Source organism: Amia ocellicauda, chromosome 21 (assembly GCF_036373705.1).
Source record: "Amia ocellicauda isolate fAmiCal2 chromosome 21, fAmiCal2.hap1, whole genome shotgun sequence".
NCBI classification, from domain to species: domain Eukaryota; kingdom Metazoa; phylum Chordata; class Actinopteri; order Amiiformes; family Amiidae; genus Amia; species Amia ocellicauda.
Genome location: NC_089870.1, coordinates 13,560,733 through 13,580,279, shown reverse-complemented (window position 1 = coordinate 13,580,279; position 19,547 = coordinate 13,560,733). Strand labels below are relative to the sequence as shown.

At 40.6% G+C, this 19,547-nt stretch overlaps 1 protein-coding gene across 12 annotated transcripts in view; it reads right to left on the bottom strand.

Moving 5' to 3' along the window:
* Positions 1-19,547, bottom strand: part of eml1 (EMAP like 1) — a 71,479-nt gene that overhangs the window by 33,828 nt on the left and 18,104 nt on the right. The window contains exon 1 of one of the 12 annotated variants that reach the window (XM_066694919.1): positions 17,536-18,006. The exons of 9 other annotated variants lie outside the window; for them this stretch is intronic. In XM_066694919.1, the coding sequence (XP_066551016.1) occupies positions 17,536-17,602 (67 nt within the window). In that variant the 5' untranslated portion in view covers positions 17,603-18,006. Of the gene's footprint in view, positions 1-17,535; positions 18,007-19,547 lie in introns of those variants that run through there. 2 more of the 12 variants (XM_066694924.1, XM_066694925.1) reach the window with 2 other exon arrangements.

Genomic DNA, 19,547 nt, shown 5'->3' with positions numbered 1-19,547 from the left:
AAAATTAATGGAAGGCAGTGTTCAATTTCTCAAGAGGCAGCGGGGAACATCAGAATGAATAATGCAGCAGCAGGACACTAGCGATAGATGGGATAATTAGAATAATGTTTTCCGTTTTTACTGTGACAGATTAAGTGTGTACTGTTTGAAATAGGTGGTGTATTAAGCTCACGTGTTTAGGGACACACCTTAAGGAGATACACATCAGTATTAAGGGTATGCTGCAAAGGCTGAAGCCATAATGTGTGATAAATATTTAAACAACTCAAGTGCTGATTCCATATGTAGGCTGAGGACAGCACAAATGTTTACCTCGCTATATTACAGGTATTAAGCTCCAAACATCATTAACCTCTATTGAAAAAGAAAAAGGTTAAGCGCAAAATTAAACAGGGTAAAGCTACATTAGAGGGATTCACAGATGACATCAGATGTTCCCCCTGTAGCAAAGGGAATGAGACAATGGTATCACCTACTTATTTAAATTGTTAAATAGGTTAGCTCTACAAAACATCTACAATATCACTTCCCCATGCATGCTTTGTAAAGCTGTGTGCAAATTCATTTCTCACCATTATGGAAGCTGATAATGGCAGCTGTGAAAAAAAGTTGATAAACTGGTGTCTCTACTAGCAGAATTAAATATCCCCTGGTACTGGATTTATTTTTTTGAATCATAAATTATAGGCAGTTATGAGTTTCATAGCAGTGGCAATAAAAACACCTGGAGCTTCCAGAGATGTGAATGTGAAAACGGCCTCCATTAAAATGTGCACATCTCCTACAAGCAAAAACAAAACTAGCAATCTGGGCAGGAGTCCGTGCTGCTGATGTGATTTATTGGCTATATAACGTATGTCGGATTGTAGCCAATGGAAAACATAGTATGTGAATCATCCCCAGCTCCACATTTTTTTTTTTTTTTTGCAGAACTAGCACATTAACCTCAACTCCCCGGGAGCTAACATAAAATACACAAATTCACCGGGGATGGAAACCTCTGTATGAAAAAACAAAACAAAACTCATTAACCGCTACACACAGTCTGCCATCGGGATTCTCGCCCCTGACTGCCACAGTTCCTCCTCCTGCCCACTTTACATTCAGCCTGCATGTAGTGCATGTAGTCTGTAATGATCAGAGCCATTAAAGTTCCCATGTGATTAATGTCCCATTTTAGATAATCTTCTTAATGTTACAGAATTTTCTCCTTGTAGATACAACATGATAGCCAGCACACCTTCAGACAGGGAGCACCATGGCGACTGGGGAGATAAATCATGAAGCCAATTGGAGGTGAAGGTGGCTTAGTCGGCGCAGGCTGGGCCATGTCTCGGGCTGTGTTGGGCCTGCGATTGAGAACGGGTCAGCTACGTGGCGTGTGTTGAGCGTCCACTGGGATTATTCCACTGGCACTGCAGAGCTCCTCCCCTTTGGGTGTAATGGATCTCAGCGCCACAATGGGGTCCCTCTGGTGATTTATCTCCAACAGAAGAGGATATTCCCACCTTCCAGAAACCCATCCCAGGGGACAGCTTGATACATCAACTCACCTTTGAGAAACAGCCACAGTAACCACTCTATATTTCACTGCCTGGTTTTGTGCACAAATTAGACTTATATTCCAGGGCAGCCGCTTTGTTGCCGGCTTTTGAAAATACCAGAGTTTTACAGAAGGGAAAAAAAATAAAGAGCGCGAGTGTGCAGGGATTGCATTAACAACTTAGGCTAACCTTTTTAATTTGCACAGCTATCTAAGCAGAAAATTCATATGCAGTACCAAGCCTTTTCTTGCTAAATATATGATATCACTGAGAAACACTCTGACTCTTTCCACAAAATGGTTTGCTGGAGAACAAATGGCTTCTTCAGAACACAAAAGACTTATCAAAAGACAATGTTTTGACTATTTTTATGTTGCAGGAACCAGTGCACAAAAAACAGCCACTGGTGTTCACAGTGTTTACTCAAAAAACGAATTCAGAGCATAATAAACACGTGCACTGGAATTGAACTAAGAATAATAAAGAGTTTTCAGCTCCTGAACAGGAAACCTGGCATCATGTTTTTTCCACTATAATTCCAATAGCCCAAAGACAGGCTATTTCACATCCATTTAGCAGACAGCAGTCCAAAGACAGAAAAGGAGTGCAAGCAAATTACATTCCTCTCAAACTAGCATGGGATATGGATATAATTAGTTATTGATAAAGAAATCTACTGTAATAAGAAACATTGATCTAATAGCATACCAGGACAGCACGCCTGTCCTTCAAAATCTGAAAACACCTGAGTGTACAAATCCTAGACCAATTACAGATTAGGAGTAACAGCCAAAGTAAATAATGTCTATGTAATAAAATAGTAATTGCCATTATTAAATGAGAAACACTCGAGGCAAAATGTTACCAGTTGAGGAACTAAATCCATCAAGAGCAGGATTACAGCGAGGCTGACAGTTTGCATGTAACATAATGAGATGCAATGTTTTTCAGTATATTGCACTAACCAATTAACACCAATGTGGCAGTTGAATTATAGGTTGAAAGGTCTGACTCCCCTGGTGTGAAGTTCTGGCCTGGTAGGTCTGTATTGCCATAGACATGGCCTTTTTTCCATCAGCATTACTGGTATGGTGTAGGGGTGAAAAGCAACAGAAGCAGGACTTGGGAGTGCATGACACAGTCCAGATCAATACTATACAGCCATTCTTTCATCATTAATGTAATGAACTTCATGTAATTGTTTATATCTGCCACACTAATCCTTTTAACAAGTGAGACCTGGCTTGTTAACAGTAAGAGAAGTGCATTAATAATGTAGCGCAGGCCCAGGAGCAACGTGCCATTCTATGAAATCACATCTGTAATAAGCAAGCTTAGAGCTTACTCTGATTTAGACACCTATGCACTTTATGGAGAGGGGAATGGCAAAAGGAAAAGACTAAATGCCCCAATGCCCTTCTGCTGTCGGGTTTCCATCATTAACTGGTGTATTACATTACCCAGTCCAAAATTACTGTTTGTCATGGAAGATACAAGAGGACTGATTCATTGGGTTTGTTTGATATTAAATACTGTATGCTCTCCGGTTCTTGCTAAAATAATGTGCAATATATCACAAGGGTCTACCAGGGAAGGTAGTTAGTACTATTTATGCCTCTGGAGTTTATATTAACAACCAGCTTCATCCTCTCGCTGGGCTACCTCCACTTGTCAGATGGCTTCACACCAGCTCATCTTCAAATCATGTCAATCACATTTTCTCTCTCTCTTTCTGAGCAAATAAACAGAACAGCAACTTTAAAAAGGACAGAAGGAATGAGATAAGTGTCTTATTTGTGGTATAATAAGAATACTATAAATCAATCAATATTCAACTTGTTCTTAAAATGAAAGGTGAACAAAAATAGTCCAAGTAACACAGAATATCAATGTTCTTATGTTCCCTCTTGAAAATTGATTAAAAACAAATATTTGTCATACAATTAAATGTATGTTGTGTTAAGAAAAGTAACCTGCAAACTGTATCTGTTTGGTATGCTCAGACAGAAGAGAACTGGGCCAAGCTCAGATATTTCTTCACCCATAAAAACCTATGCTCAGTTTCATTAATGATCCCAGGTTTGAATTATCTATACACTGCCTCAGGATATTAACTTTGACTGAATAATTAATGAGTGCAGAGTAAACTGACAAGTGATTGATCATGAATTAAGTCAGACGCTGAAGGTATTTCCATGATTTGATTACCTGTAATTCTCCTTGCGACTTACGGTTTGTGTAAAACTTAAGAACCAGGAGTCAGTCATGATGACCTATACGGATTGCTGTTATATCGAGATTAAAACATTTGCAAAGGGACATTTGTGAAACAAACGACCAGTTTGCTATGCGCTTTACTGTGAATTGAGATGTGAAATTAGCTTAACGCTACCACAAGGAGATTATTCTTAACAATCACTCATTAAGGAATAATTACAGAATAGCCTACTTTATATATCTATGAAAATTAAGATTACACACAATTACTGTTAGACACTTGATGAAACCAGAGCCATGGGTTTTACCAGACCCTCCTGTTCTTTGTTTTAATCAGATTTGTTTATCACATAAGAATGGCTTGACTGAATTGTATTTATTTTTCATTTTATGCAACAGGAGCAACACACATCTCGTTTAAGCTATGAAGCACAAATAGAGGAGGCCTATATTCATGGCTGACAAACATTACCCAGTGTCTTATCTTCGATCTCATTCTAAAGCGCAACTTGGTTTGCATGTGGGTTTTTTATTTTTTTATTTTATCTTCAGCCATCTCTTTCTCCCTCTGCCTCCATGTCTATACAATCTTTAAATCTCACTTCTCTGTTTCAGCCCCTCTGTCTCGCCATCTCCCTCTTTTTCGGTTTTATTTAGTTTCTCTGCTGTCTCCGTGCCTCATGCAATGTTACCTTATTCCCTCATGTGTGCCTTTGCTGTCTAGGACCAGTCCTTACTTATGAACTAGCAAATCCATCACTTTCTTCAACTCTGCCTACTCTGTCTCTCTTGCTCTCTCAATCTCCCCCTCCTCTCTCTGATATATGGTTGAAGCAGATTGCTTTATTGAATTCTAAGAATCGTGGTTAATGCACCTTTAGCCATAAAGCCTGGGCTCTTTGGTAATGCAATGGGGTTGAGTGTGAGTGGCTCTCTTCTCTGTCAATCACTCACGTGCACATCAAACCCACTGGAAAAAGGACCCTAGAAAACACTCCGACGCCAATACACACAAGACTCGGCTGCCTGTCAAATAGGATCTCATCACCCCTCTTGAAATCCGAGGACTTGGCTGTAAGCTTTTAAAATGAGATTGGGCTCAAGCTAAAGGAAGGGCTTCTGACAATCTGAATTGGGACAGATTTATTAAGAATGTAATTTTGATGGAAATTTCCCCAGCTAAGCCACCTGATCACTCGCTGTCGATACAAACATTCATTTCTGACCAATAACGTTAGGAAGGGGACCAAAAATTTAAATAGGCAATCTGTGCATGAATTTATGGGAATCTAACAACACTTTGAACGGGATCTCCAGTAGATGAATAACTAATGTCATGACAGTAAACTGCATCAAACCACACTGAATTGATATAAAACACAATACAATACAATACAATACAGTCTGATTTAAAATAACAGATCCTGAAACAGTGCAAGCTCGTGAAGTACTGTGCCTCCTGTTTGTACATTAGTAAATAACCTTGTGGCTTGAATAACTATTGACATAATTATTGTGTGTTTGTAGAGGAAAGTTAGAACAGCTTTAAATTGTACTGCTGAAGTATCCTAAAGGTGCTTCAACTGTCAGGCAGCATTAAAGAATGCCCCTCTAATGAAACCTCACTGTGCAGGACATCTGTAAAAAAAACAACACAGAAATACTAAGACAAATACCTCTCTAATGGGGCCCATGCCGAGCAAGGTCCACGTCTATGAAGATTTTCAGAAGAATCAATAAAAAGGCATGCTTTATCAGTCAATTCAGGCACAGAACACTTCACTAAGCCTCTCCCACAAAAACATTACCCACGCGCCCTTGCCATTCCTATACACATGTCTCCTGATTGAATAATGAAGGTCAAAGGGCACAGGAGCACTGTGTCTTGTGGGGAATGCTTAAGAGCTTGTTGACACAAGTCTCAGTTGATTAAGAACCTGGGACTCCAGTCCCGTTATCGTCTGAAAAAAATGAAGGGAATCCAATTTAATCCCAGCTGTCACAAAGAGGTGGGATGCCTGAAAGAAGCTTATTAGCTAATGAACTAGCAGATTACAGGGACTTTTAGAAAAAGGCTGGCTTCTGGTTCAGAAGGTTTTAGTTCCTATAAATAGATGAGGACAGGCAGCATCGACCTGAAGAGCACGTACATGAAAAGATGACACAGTGACCAGAACTGCCTCCACAGGGACCCACACCAGGTTAACACTGTCTCACTGAAAGACAGGGCATCTCTCAATGCATGTCATTTCCTCTGAGAGTTCATCCAGGGCCTGCTATCTAAAACCACTCAATACACTAGTGGTACATGTTCGCAAGAGCCCATGGTGCTTAAAACATGTTTCACATGCCTCTTTTTACACTACAGTATCAACTTTCACAGGAGGCTAACAAGCCTGATTAGCACAACATGTGGGTTGCATGGTTCACTGGGAAATAATGAGCTCAGCGAAAGACAATCCCTTACAGGTTGGTTTTAAACGGCAGCTATGCATTCAAACAAAAAACATGTGTATGCTCAAAAACCTACACCATGTAGCACACTTCAAAGGACACGGCCAATGCCAGGAATCAGAATGGAGTGTCTCAGCACTTCCGTTGTAGGATAATTGGGTAAAAAACAGAGCTTGTGCGTCTAACAAGCCAGTGTGACCCTCTTCCACAAGAACAGGACCTCCGTTTGTAGCCTGGCAAACTCAGGACAGGCTGTGGAATAATATTAGCATGTAAGCCGCCCCTTCCCTGGACACGTGAGATGCCGCCAAGTGCACAATGGAAACAGCATTAGTCGTCTATGGTCAATGCCTCTTTCTGTCATTGACTGGCTTTGTAAAGCCTTGTGATAAGCCTAAGTGAATGAAAAGCACTATATAAATGTAATGACTATTGTTTGAGTGTTAATCCCCTAGTCCCCACCAGAGCCGAGACAGGCAGGCAGTGCCCACAGCACCCTGCCCACAGAACCGTTGCCGGGCCCTGGCAATATAAAGTGGCACAGCAGTAAAGGGGATGAGATACAGAAGGCAATGCTATTTATCATCAAAGCCTGATTCAGAACAGAAATCAGCACGTCGCACGGCGAGGATTAGTGGGATATTGAGAAGATTTCTTTCAGCACAACGGTTATCTTGAACCAAGGGGCCTCACAGAGGGATTAGGACTCTTTTAAATTCAGGTGTTTCGCTTTATTGACAAAACATAACAACATGAGTGGGGAGGGGGCACAGACAGTCAAGTTGTTATTATAGGGATGCTATGGGCTCAATAATAGGGCAGGATTCTTTATATGTTTCTTCATGTTTGCATTGCAGGTGTATAAATTACAGAGGTTGAAAAACTAAGAAAAAATCACCAACTGCAATTCTGCTCGTGGTTACCCTTCTAACAATTTTGCCTAGGAAATAAATTAATATAGGCTATATATTTACAATGTGTGTAAAATGCATCTTTAAAAACCATAATAAATAAAAAATAAAATCAGGAAGACAAGTTTATTGCTCTACCACTTACTCCCTGAATAACATTAATCAAATGAACCTAAATATTTAAGCAGGAAGAACTAAATGAAAATCATTTTTGACACAGAACAAGGACAAGGAAGAGGGATAATAGGAGAGATTCAAGTGACCATATATGGGGAAATGGAAAGCACCCAGCTATTAAAAGGGTTTTTTGTGCTAACCCTAATCAATATGATTTCGGATATACTCAGTTCAACACCGATCTTTAAATGTTATAATTAATAATAGCCTGTAGAAGGGAACACTGCAAAATCCCTGTGCTCTAATCAAATCTAATCTCTACCGTTCTTGAACCATGTGGTTTTGAGAGCCCTTCTTCCAGAGAATGCAAGCAGGCACACCAGTACAACTGATACGCAGATATGCAGATACACAGACAAAGATGTGAAGGCTACACATGAGAAACATATGACTAAATCAGACAGAACAACTCTGCCATCTCTGTTTAAACACCAACCAGGGACAGAACCACAATTAAAATACACATTCCTAGAAATTAAAGGAGGATAATAAAACAGACCTGATACAGCATGAAAGATGAAGCCAAGTGGAAGAAGAAGAAGAGAACTGTTTCCTAGAATAAATTTGACAGATTTATACCACTGACTATATAAGAAATAACTGGAATGGACTCTAAAATGGCATCCAAGGTTGGTAGGAGAAGAGGCATCACTGTTTTGGATCTAGCGTACAGTTTGTACCGTGACACAAACAAAAGAAACATAGGTCTCTCTCATTTTATATTACAGCTATTTTTTATTTTTTTTGTATTTTAGGGGGAGAAGAGTGAACATAGCCTTTTCTCTACAGATATCTTGTTAATGCATTGCCTCGCTGGATTTGCACAAAGCATGTTTTTGTTTTACAAGGCTCTGCCTTCTTGCACCACAAGCACTGCATTGTGTGTCCACTGCAAACAGCTTGGAACAGAAGGATGGGCAACAGAAGTGGGGAGGTTTGGTTTTTGTGTATTCTTCATATTAAAAGGAACCATTCAGCTATTCCAAGAACCAAATGGTACTGAATGCAACAAGCAATTAGCTTACTGTGAATGTTCCAGGTCATGATATCAAACATCAACAACTTCTTAAACAGTGTTGGGCGGGCTGGGGCTGCTGAGGTTTCCATAGCAAATAGAGGCCACATTCTAAACTATTCACATCCAATTGTCCTTTTATGTGAGAAAACTGAACAAGCAGCAAACAAATTCCTTGTTATAGTATAAAAGACAAGAAAAGAGTCAGGAATGTCAGAAACTTTCACCTTTCTAGTATTATTCTTTCAAGTTTGTACTTCAGAATCACATATTCACAGTGACTCATGTATTCTTACTGCTGAGACAAAACTAGCTTGTTTTGTTTGCGTTTTAATTTCCCCTCTACCTCACCGCTCTATTCAGATCATATTCTGCTCTCAGATAGTTTCCTCTGGTTTCATTTTTACATTATCTCCTATGATAGGTTTCACTCTGGCCACGTTGATGATGGCCACTATATTTCCACAGCATTTCACGCTGATATAATTATAAGACTCAATCTTTCTGCCAACTGAAAATGAGATTCTGCTCTCAGGGGATTGTGGTGGCTGTACAAACCAGAGAAGAAGCAGAGTTTTGCAGGATACTTTGATGTAGATTAAGGGCTGTCAAGATTATCAAACCTCCTAGTGGAGGTACTGTTCAAACGATAAAACCTGCTGAAACAACAACAATCTAAAGTCATTTTGATTGTATTTGTTCATATAGCCTATCTATTAAACATGTGCTTACCATTATGTCACTGTACTGACATGCCTGGAACATACATCACAATACTTGGAGAAACTACCTAAATGTATATTATCGAAGGTCTTGTCCACCAGTACCAAGAAACACCTGAACAGAGCACACTGAAAAGGCACAAGGAAATTATGAAAACCCTCACAAGGATCTTCAATTTGCAATTTCAAACTGATTTTCCCTATCTACATTTCTTACTGAATAACTCCTACAAATAGCATTGCTTTTTTGTTTATTTTTGATCCTGATAAATTATGCAATTATTGAAGTTGCTTGGGGATCACTTAAGGACAGCAGTTTGCAAGTCTTTCCACAGATTCTCAGTTGGATTCAAGTCAGGATTTTGACTAGGTTACTCAAGGGCATTCATTTTCTTATTCTTTAGCTACTCCACTGTAGCTTTGGCCTTGTCCTTTGCATTATTGTCCTGTTGAAAGGTGATTTTTCATCAATTTTTCCTTCAATCATAACAAGCTTTAAATTTCCTGCTGAGAAAAAGCATCACCATAGCATGATGCTGCCACCACCATGCTTGACTGTAGGGATGGTGTTGACTGGTAGATGTGCTGTGTTGATCTCTGTTGCACTTTCAGAGTTGTAATTGGTCTCATAGTGGCATCCCTCACCAGTTTTCTCCTTGCCCGGCTGCGCACTTTGCAGGGTCAGCCTGATGTAGGCAGTGTCTGGGTGGTAGTACTTCTTACTGATTGAGTAGACAATTCACAGGGGTGTTCAGAGACTTCCATATTTGTTGTACCCTTCTCTTGACCTGTGCTTTTCAATGATTTTATCCCTGACTTGTTTTTTAATCTCCTTGGTCTTCATGATTGACCTGACCAAGGCACCTCACAGAGACAGGTGTTTTAATTCTGAAATCATGAGAACCACTATTATTGCACACAGACAGAGGCCATTCAACTAATTGTGTGGCTTGTTAAGGTAATTTTGTGCACTTGAATGAATTTAGGTTCGTCGCACCACAGGGTTTGAATACTTTTGCCTTCAGGGTTAATCATGACTTTCACATTTTTATTTTGTATTAATTATAAATTTACTTTGTTCTTTCAGTTTTTGCTTTGAATGTGTGGGGCAGGTTGTGTATATAAGTTATTTTATACACTGACTGCAAGCTTTAAAGCAACAAAAAGTGAAAACCATGAGAGGGTCTGAATACTTTTGCAAGGCCCCTGCATTTAAATCTCATTCACCAAGGATTTTTAAAGTTCTGTGATTTTCAGATAACCTCTAAAAAAAAAAGATTAATATTCAGCAAATTGTTCAGCTACTTTATCCCCCCTCGGCACTCTCACAACAGGGCTTTCATGGAGCAGCGAACACTAAATTTTTAATATTGCATCTCTTTCATGCATCAATAGGCGCTGTTCTTAAATTAGGACTGGAGGCTACGTAAGGATACTCTGTATATGTCCACCCTGTTAAATAAATTCTTTAATGCCTCTGGAAGGCCCAAGGAGCTGTGCAAAGATCCATCAGCTTCCCCAATTAACACTAGCATGTCCAGTTTACGGCTGGGCTTCTTTGCCCTGGCTAGCAACAAGCAGCACCATGAGTCACTGCAGAGCACATTAGCTCCAGTTAACGTTTCATGCCTATAATTAGTGCTCGTCTTCCTCTGCCGACAGTACAGCACGCAGTTCACTACTTCTGCAGGCTCCATAGTAACCGGGTTACTGTTAGACAGCCCACATTTGAAGCGTCACTTTACTTGGTTCTCCCATAATTAGGCTCAAATGGAAGAACTACACCCTGTTTATATAATTCTTTGCAAAGCACTCAGCTCAGCCAGTGGGCCCTTGCAGCTCATCCTAGATCTCTGCCTTTCATGCTTCTTGCACTGACCTTCTCTGAGAGTATCGCTGCCCTGTGCTAATTTGTACTTTCCCGTAGGAATGGGCCTCCAACTATTCAGTATCATTAATGCTCTCCAACATACAGCTGCATCTCAGTAGGGCTTTTTGCTTCACAGATGCTTTTTTTCCACCTAATATTGTTGAAATGTTTAACACTAAGTGACATACTTACTACACTGGTCTTACATAGACACATTGCACTAAAGCATTAGCGAATTATTCAACGTGCTCAATCAATACATTCAATTATAGTAAGAGACAACCTGCCTGACAGGTTTCCCCAGCCTGGGGTTGACAGTTAAAATTTTGATTGCTTGAGAAAAGGCGAGTGATTGCCTCTCAGTTTATTGTATAGTAGTAATTCAAATACACGTGATACACATAACCCGCTTGCTGAACATAGCCAAGACAGACAATGTAAGCTGTAATTCATGCTATAAGCACACAGATTACATTTTCCTCCATCACTTTTGTTTTGGAGGCGAGGGGGCATATTTTACACAGCTACTGCAAGGAGAACATCCCATCAATTTCATGCTAACTGTCCTGTGCGAAATTCCAGCTGTCATCTTGAAGCACGGCATCAGACAGGCGCCGTGTGAAGAGCACACATCCTGCGGCTACAGAGGTCTCGGGTCAGGGGAAGTGGACGCATCGGTTAGAGAAGCACTGTGTACCCTGTCCTACCGATGACCCCTTATAGCCACGCCTGGGCCCTGTAGTGCTGTGGGGAAAGGGGGAAACTGTCCAAGAGTACATGGAGCCTACTTGTATACAGGAAAAACACAGAGCGCTTTTAAAATAAATATAGTATTGTTTCAGGTTAAAAATAAGAGACACAGCACATTGTGGCTTGATACCGGTGCTGTACATTCATCTCTCCTTTCCTGTATTTGAGCTCAGTTGTGAAGGTAAAAAGGACATGACCTCCTATAAATCAGTCCATCTCCGTTGTGGACCAGTTTGACCCCTCACCTAGCAGTATAGGGGTGAGGCAATGCTCTGGCTATGAACCCAGCAGGCTGCGTTTACATGCATTATTGATAAGTCTTTGTCACATTTTAGCCTTTATTTTTATCATGCTTCTTTTAAGAGCTATTTCCATGGCACATCCTATCTTTGAGAAGGTCATTCCTCTACGTCTCCACCATTCGACTGCATTCAACCGTGTCTTGTGTTTTTCAATGGCTGTCTCCGGCATGTGCACGTGTGTCTTTGGCCAGGGTCTAGGACACTATAGATCTTCCTGTAACAAGTGATTAGTCTGGCTGCCAGGGTGCTCAGGGTCAGCCCCAATAAGACAGATGTGTGGAGTGAACGGCAGGAGGTCTTCCCATCCATCGCACGCTGTGACTGGAGCTGTAAGTACGCACACAGAGACCCTGGGCTGGGCACGGGGCTATTGGATTATGGGGTCCTTCAGCGAGAAGCACTTTCGCCTTCCTAAGTGTTGAGCTGTGTCAGTCCACTACAGGTGATGTTCCCATTGTGTTTCACTAGATCTTAATTCCCCTCTCACTGTTGTGCCAAATCAAGATCAGTTTCAAAGCATGATAACTGGGAATCTTTAGTGTTCCCCGTATTATACTTGTACTACTAATACTATTGATAATAATAATAATAATAATTAGTCATAGTCACTAAAGGGTTTTTTATGTTTATATTGTAGTGATGCAAAACCATGCTCTGTGCAATCCTGAATCACAGTAGACTATCTGCAATTAAAAATAGATATTGTAATAACAAGCACATGGTAGCTAGTGCTGTGAACCTGGCAAATCCCCTGGCAACATCCTCCTGTAACGCTGTATTATCACCAATCAGGCCTGGCAGCAAACAAAGACAGCTTACAGAGCGCAACCAATGCAAGACTCGGTGCAATTTATCACCAGCTGAGGGGAACCTGGTGCCTGCGACGCAAAGAGGCAGGACAGAAGACTGATTCTGAGGCTGGGGATGGGAGAGTCAGCCCGGGACTGGCCGGCCTCTGAGACAAGTCTCCACCTAGTGCCCAGGACAGAATGTCTGTGTATTTATTGCTTTTTAATTCAGAAACATACCCCTAAGAAGCAGTAATGTAGTTCTGGCTGTTATGTAAGCAGCATTACTGGTGAATCTTCCAAGAGGCATTGTCATACCATCAGTATAATTATGTTATTTCAAGTGTATTGCTTTTGATCATCACTTATGTATAAGACAAATAGGTTTCATCTCCTTTCCTAAGAAGGCATAAATTAGGGCAAGGCTCTTTCCCAAATGTCCTTAACAAAAAGCAGATTAAGGGTCAATGTGATAACACACAACAAATAAAACCGGTTTACAAGCAAGATCTTTCAAGGCTGCCGGATTAAAAACAATATAGAGCGCAGGAATCTGAAACACAACACCATTCAACACTTCAACAGACGGTATGAGCTACTGAAAGCACAAAAGGATATTCCAACATGTTTATTTTTTATCCTCAGTTCTTTTGTTAGTTTTCTTGTTTTTTTCACATTTCTGATTATAATTCTACTGTACGTCTTTATATGCTTGTATTAGAGATTACAGAGGTTCTATGAAGAAAATAAATACAGGATGTAGCCCAAACAATGTGTTGTGTCATTTACCTAGTTGTTTTTCTGTCCACACAATTATGGAAGACATAGCTTTGTGGCATGTCAGCTCAATTTTGTACCACTTAACAGTGTGAAAGCAATGGTGACTGACCCCTTAAACAAAGACTTGGAACAATTTCACACACTCCCTTGTATTGAAGTGGGCACTCGAAGCCTTGTCTACCAACTGGCATGGATGTGCGGCCACAAATGTTTTGTTCGAGCCATAACATGAGCGGAGGGTTAATCTTAATCTTTCCAGCAGACTAAGAAAACAATCCCACCATGTGATGTTAGTGGCTTTCTGGCCTGCAGGCCTCTGCTACCAGTCAACTCATGAGTGTAGTCAGGTGGGCTGAGAGGGAACTCAGTGCATGAATGTCCAATCACACACAGGAGTTACACACAGGAAAAGAGCACCTGCGGCTGTAGAGTTTCTAAAGAAAATAAAGAAAGTTGAGTTGAGGAAGCTCCAATCCCACTGCTATGAGAGCAAGAAGAAACATAATCATAAAGAATCGCTTACATCACCATGCAAAGGGAGAGGAAAGTCTCAGGTGCCTACACTGGCCATTGAGCACTGAGCTACAGATGGCATTTTTAAAGCTCTCCTGAAACAGGCTGGTTCCAGTTTTAAAGCCTCCTGAATTGAGCTAATGCATTTCAGCCTTTGAACAAGATCTCTGTTCTAATGTTAAAAAAATTGCTATTCGGAATTTCTTCTCTACCTTCTTGCAGTCAATGGTTCTCCAATTGACAGAGTTCGGGGGTAATGAAAACTGCAAAAAAACCTTTCTCAACCTGCACTACTCAGGGTGGCTTTAGAAGAGAAAGATGAATTGATGCGTTTAATTTAAATGTTGCCTACTTATTCTATCTGGGTAAGAACTCGTTGTATTTCATTTGTACTTCAAAAAAATATACCAGAAATTCACAACAAACAAAAACAGAAACATAAAAAAGCAATAAGCAGTACATAAATCCTACAACTGAATATTTGTCTGTGTTGCAAAAGTAATTTCATTTCTTCACTCTCTGTAATTAAGAAATGCCAAGATTTAACAAGAAATGACTCATGAACTGAGTTAATTATATTGTGTTGCAACTGACTGAATGCTCAGTGTATTCTACACCATTGGTTTTTAACAGCCAATCAAGGCGGGGAAAACCCACTTACTCAATTGTAAAATATCTCTGGTACTTCTATAGCACATTAAAGTAATGACCAAGAAAAGCATTTAGTTGGGTTAATCAGCCAACTGTAGTGTTTCTGTCAGAGCTACCATAGTATTTTCTCATGCAGTTGTTCTCTTTTCTGTCCTGGGGCAATTGTTCTTCTCGATCTGAAGATTGATATGTTTTGCTCATGGGAGCCTAGCACATGAGTATTAACTGTGTATTTCCAGTTAACCGACTCATTCTCCCAGCATTAGAATAAAATAAAAAAACTCACAGGGAAAATAAACATTGTAGAAGCATTTCAAGAATAAGATGGATGCTGTTCTGTACTTTAAGGGGGTTTAGAACTGCATTTTTCAAATGATTTAAAAAATCATCATCATTAATTATAGGGCTGGAACAATTCAATGCTTCTCCAGATCACAAACAACTATCAGCTTCATGACCAAGCATGTCCTATTTATAAAGCTCCTACAGAACATGAAAGACTGTGGTGTTTGAAGGAAAGGGTTGACACTTTCACCCAGAGCTGTATTTGTAGACTATATAGGCTAATATAGGCCTAACAGGTATAGATCTCTGTTCCTGCCAGGGAAAGATTACCCTCCCCTCCCATTCTGGGGAATCAGGGACTTGGGACAGAGGCTTATAAACGGTCATCAATTGGCCAGTTTTGCAAGCACACCCAAAAACACTTAACAACAACAATTAAAGCACTGTACGTTCAATAGCCTGCCTGCAATGGATATCATGACCATGTGGTCTACCTCCTAACAGCACTTCCATTCAGGTTTGTTTGCATATATCACCATCTATTTAATAAAAATAACAAATGAAGTGTGCTACTGAAAATTAACAGGAAAAATCTTTAAGGTAGCAAACAAAACTGTACATACGATTCACATCGTGCACATGACCCAGTTCCATTAATTTCACACCAAAGTAAAATCCTGGTTTGGGGTCAGCAATGCTCTGATCGAGGGTACGAAATCATATAACTTTAATCTGCACTCACTTAATAACCCAGTCCATCCTGTGACTGTGCAAAGGGGATGCTGAGCTTAAACTGGCATCGCTTTAGGAAAAACAAACCAAGCTTTCACACTTGCGCCCATGCCTCTGTGCCAAGCCCCACACCTCTGTGAAGGCACAGAGATGAAGTAGAGAGAGGTGAACAGGCTTTAACAGTCCAGCACGCCTTCAAATGGGGCACATAAACCACAGCACTGAACACCTGGGCAAACACAGCACTAAGTCATAATGTGAACTTCATGTTTTTAAGACACTTTTAAGATCTGTGAGGCAGCTACATGTTGTTGTTCAATTCCAATTGCTGAACAAAGATCTTCAATAAGCTTTGTTTACTTGTGAATAGAAAGCCGGGCAGCTCAAGGTCAATGAATAATGCAAAACACAATTCATGCTATTGCCATTACTAATTAATACCAGTACTAAGAAAATCATCAGCAAACTCATGTAGTAGTGGCTGTAGTAGAAGTAGTAGATTCACCATCAGCATCAGTTCTCTATCCTCCATTATAGACCTCTGTCAGCTTAGAATGCTTTAGACAGAATTGCAGTATAAAAAAGTCACTTTTGAAATAGGTTTTAAGATAGTCACTTAAATCCTTCATATAAAACGATTTATGACTAAAACAAACTGTGGTTACGACAGAGGCATAAATCTCAGTTACATACGTAGGAGTTCACACCTGTTCACACACCTGTTTTTCAGGTATGCCAGGTAAGATGCCACACATTTCTACAGAATAGTAATAGTATGCTAGCCTTTTACAGTACTACAGCTGAAATAGCAGTAATGTTTTTACTGAATCTCCTTTATATTCATTGCACTGTGACACAGGTTAACAACCCATCAGTGAATATCTCCACACCAACCCCATTTTCTCATTGTCTTAACACATTTACTGATCCTTGCCTAACAGTTTAAGTCCGGGAAGCTTGACTGAAAATACATTTAGAGTCCACAGGGCCAGACAGTTTAACATGAATTAATAGTCGGAATTAAATCCTATATAGCTAATTTATATTAACATGTAGGGATGTGCAGCCACTAAAATAAATGCCTATAGTAAACAAAACATTACTAATATCAGAAAATTAATTAATTCAAAATATAGTTTTAATAATATCTGAATTCTTTATGCCAGGTCAAACTGTTAGTACAAAGGTGGCAGTGGCAGTATTATGTTTCCAGTACCAGCTACTACCCCCACTCACCCTTATAAAATGTAAAAAAAATGGTCTCTGTGATTAAAATCTTATATTTTCTTTATGTAATACATGTATCCTATAGAAAACAAACAGCACTGACACAAGATAACACAGGTCGACAGAGGGAAAATAAAGCAGCAACCTAATATCAATCTCATCTATTATTGAAGCTCCTGAAAACAACAGATGGCTCCTAATTAAAAGGTTCAAAGCCTGAAAAATGTCCCCCCTTTAAACAGGCTGCATTGAAATCCTCGTCCTCCCATAGGGTTGCAATTAAACTGTATTTCGTCATCCACAATCACAGCCAAGTAAGACATTTTTCAAAACACAAACCGACACCAACAAACTTGCCTTTTATCCGTGTCGCCTAAACAAACCCCCCTCAAAACAGCTCTCTCGCAACTCCATAAGAGCAACCGGAGAAAGAAAGTTTCGTTTTGCTCAAACCCCCACCAAAACTCCCGCACATCTGGGAGCGGCGCTGAGTCCAGCCCGCCTCGGCTGCAACTCCTCAGTTCGCACCGGAGCGCACACTTCTGCCACGCCGGGGGAAGAAGCGCCGAAAGAAAAGGACAAAAAAGGGACCTTTACCGTTGCAAAACTGCAGCAGCGAAGAAGTGTCATACAGGCTGCTGTAGCTGGAAAACCCGTCCTCCATCCTGGCCCTCCTGTCGCCCTGTCTCCGTTACTTCAGCTGAGCCACCGCAGCTCGTTCAGCATCCAGCTTCCTCGGGTCGGCCTGCCGGAGTCGGTTACCATGGCAACCCCTCCACTTCGGCTCGGCCGTGTGAACAGCCCTGTCTTTCTGAATGGAGTGACGCTGGTGCCGGAGAAGAGGAGTGGGGGAGAAGTTTTTTTCTTCTTTTTTTTTTCTTGTATTGCTTTTCACCCCCTTCCCCTGCTTTTTATCCTGGCTTGTTTCCCTTTCTGCAGCTGTGTACGGCGCTAAACCGTGTCCTGCTCTGCTGTACAACAGGGAAACAGCTTTGGAAGGCTTGAGCTGAAAAAAAGAGGGCTGGCTCAGAGAGAGAGAGTGTGTGTGTGTGTGTGTGTGTGTGTGTGTGTGTGTGTGTGTGTGTGTGTGTAAAGCCTCAGACACTCTGAAGAGCTGCCAAACAGCCTTCTCCAGTTCCGGCCTGACAGTAAATTTGGACCAGTAATAACTCAGGGCTGAATTCCTTTCACAATACAACCCCCCAGTCAGAGGCCAGTGAGTTATAGCATTGGAATGAAAACCTTATTAAAGATGCATATAATTTAGCAGGATGCATGTGACATAACCTCCACAAATAGATACTGATATGTGAAATGCAAATGTTTGAACAACTGCTCTTTCTTTCCACTGCTTCTTTGCATTAGATGGTTATATACTCAATTGTAATACACTATCTCTCACAGCAGACTGATCTATAATAATAAAACTGGTTGCCATGGTTGAAATGCTAGAGCTAGAGGTCAGAACGGACTCAAAGGAAGTGCTCCGTTAACAGGTCATATTATATATATATACGCATCTCGTTATTCCTGTATGTTATTTATATGTATTTGTGAATGTGTATGTGTGTTATGCAAATGAAGAAGTGGGACAGCAGAAGGAAGGAGAGAAAAAAGTTTCAAATAAAATCAAGACAGAAGAGAGAGCAGATGAACAGACCAAGGTAAGGTAAGGAAGAACAGCTGCAAAGGAGTAGAAATGGTGAAAATCTGAGAGTGAAAGTGTGTCTGACAAGAGAACAGTGGGAGATTAAAGGAAACAGATACCGTCAGGGAGAGAGGAGATAAAGATGGGGACTTTTATTGCAGAATAGTCTCCAACACTGTTTTCCAGCCAGAAATCCCTGTGAGTCATTAGAGGCAGTCCCAGAGAACTGACATGGAAGTGGGGCTGTATTGGGCTGTAGTTGTTTTGTTTTTATAAATAATAAAAAAAAGTGACATCATATTTTGTTCCCCTATAAAGTTAAATTTAAATAAATCAATCTGACTCTTTGAGAAAACAATTATTTTTTGTAGCCTTATCTGTATTTAAGCAGACAGCTCTTTCAATGAATCATCAAGGAATGGGGAGAGGAGAAAGAAAATCAGGCTCTTAATTCTGGCACTGAGTCTACAGAAGAAGCCACCAGGGAAAAACCACTTTCAATTATTCATAGTCGCAGCACGGTTGGAAATATGCATAATGATAACTGCGTGCCCTATATTTACTTTTCAAACACAGCTCTTTCTTTGCAGATAACAAAAAAAGTAAAGCAGATCCAGAGAAAGAGACATCATTCTGCGTGTTTCCTGTTGGCAGCGTAGTACAGTCTGATGCTCTTTGGATAGCTCCATGAGGCCTGCATCCACCAGGCCCTCTCTAATTAATTCACTAATTCAGGTTGTTCCTCTTGGCCTGTGGGAGCCCTGGGGAGTCTCAGTATGGAGGCTCTTTGTAGAGCAAGTGACAGTCAGAGACAACATGTGGTGTAAACTTCATAATATATTAATGAAGTTGTCTGTACACACAGTCCAGACACTATCATGGACCCCATACTGGGCCCGGTGGGGACTTGTCGCTCATCTCAGCCACACAGCTTGCTGGAATGGGCCATGTCAGGGTGGGT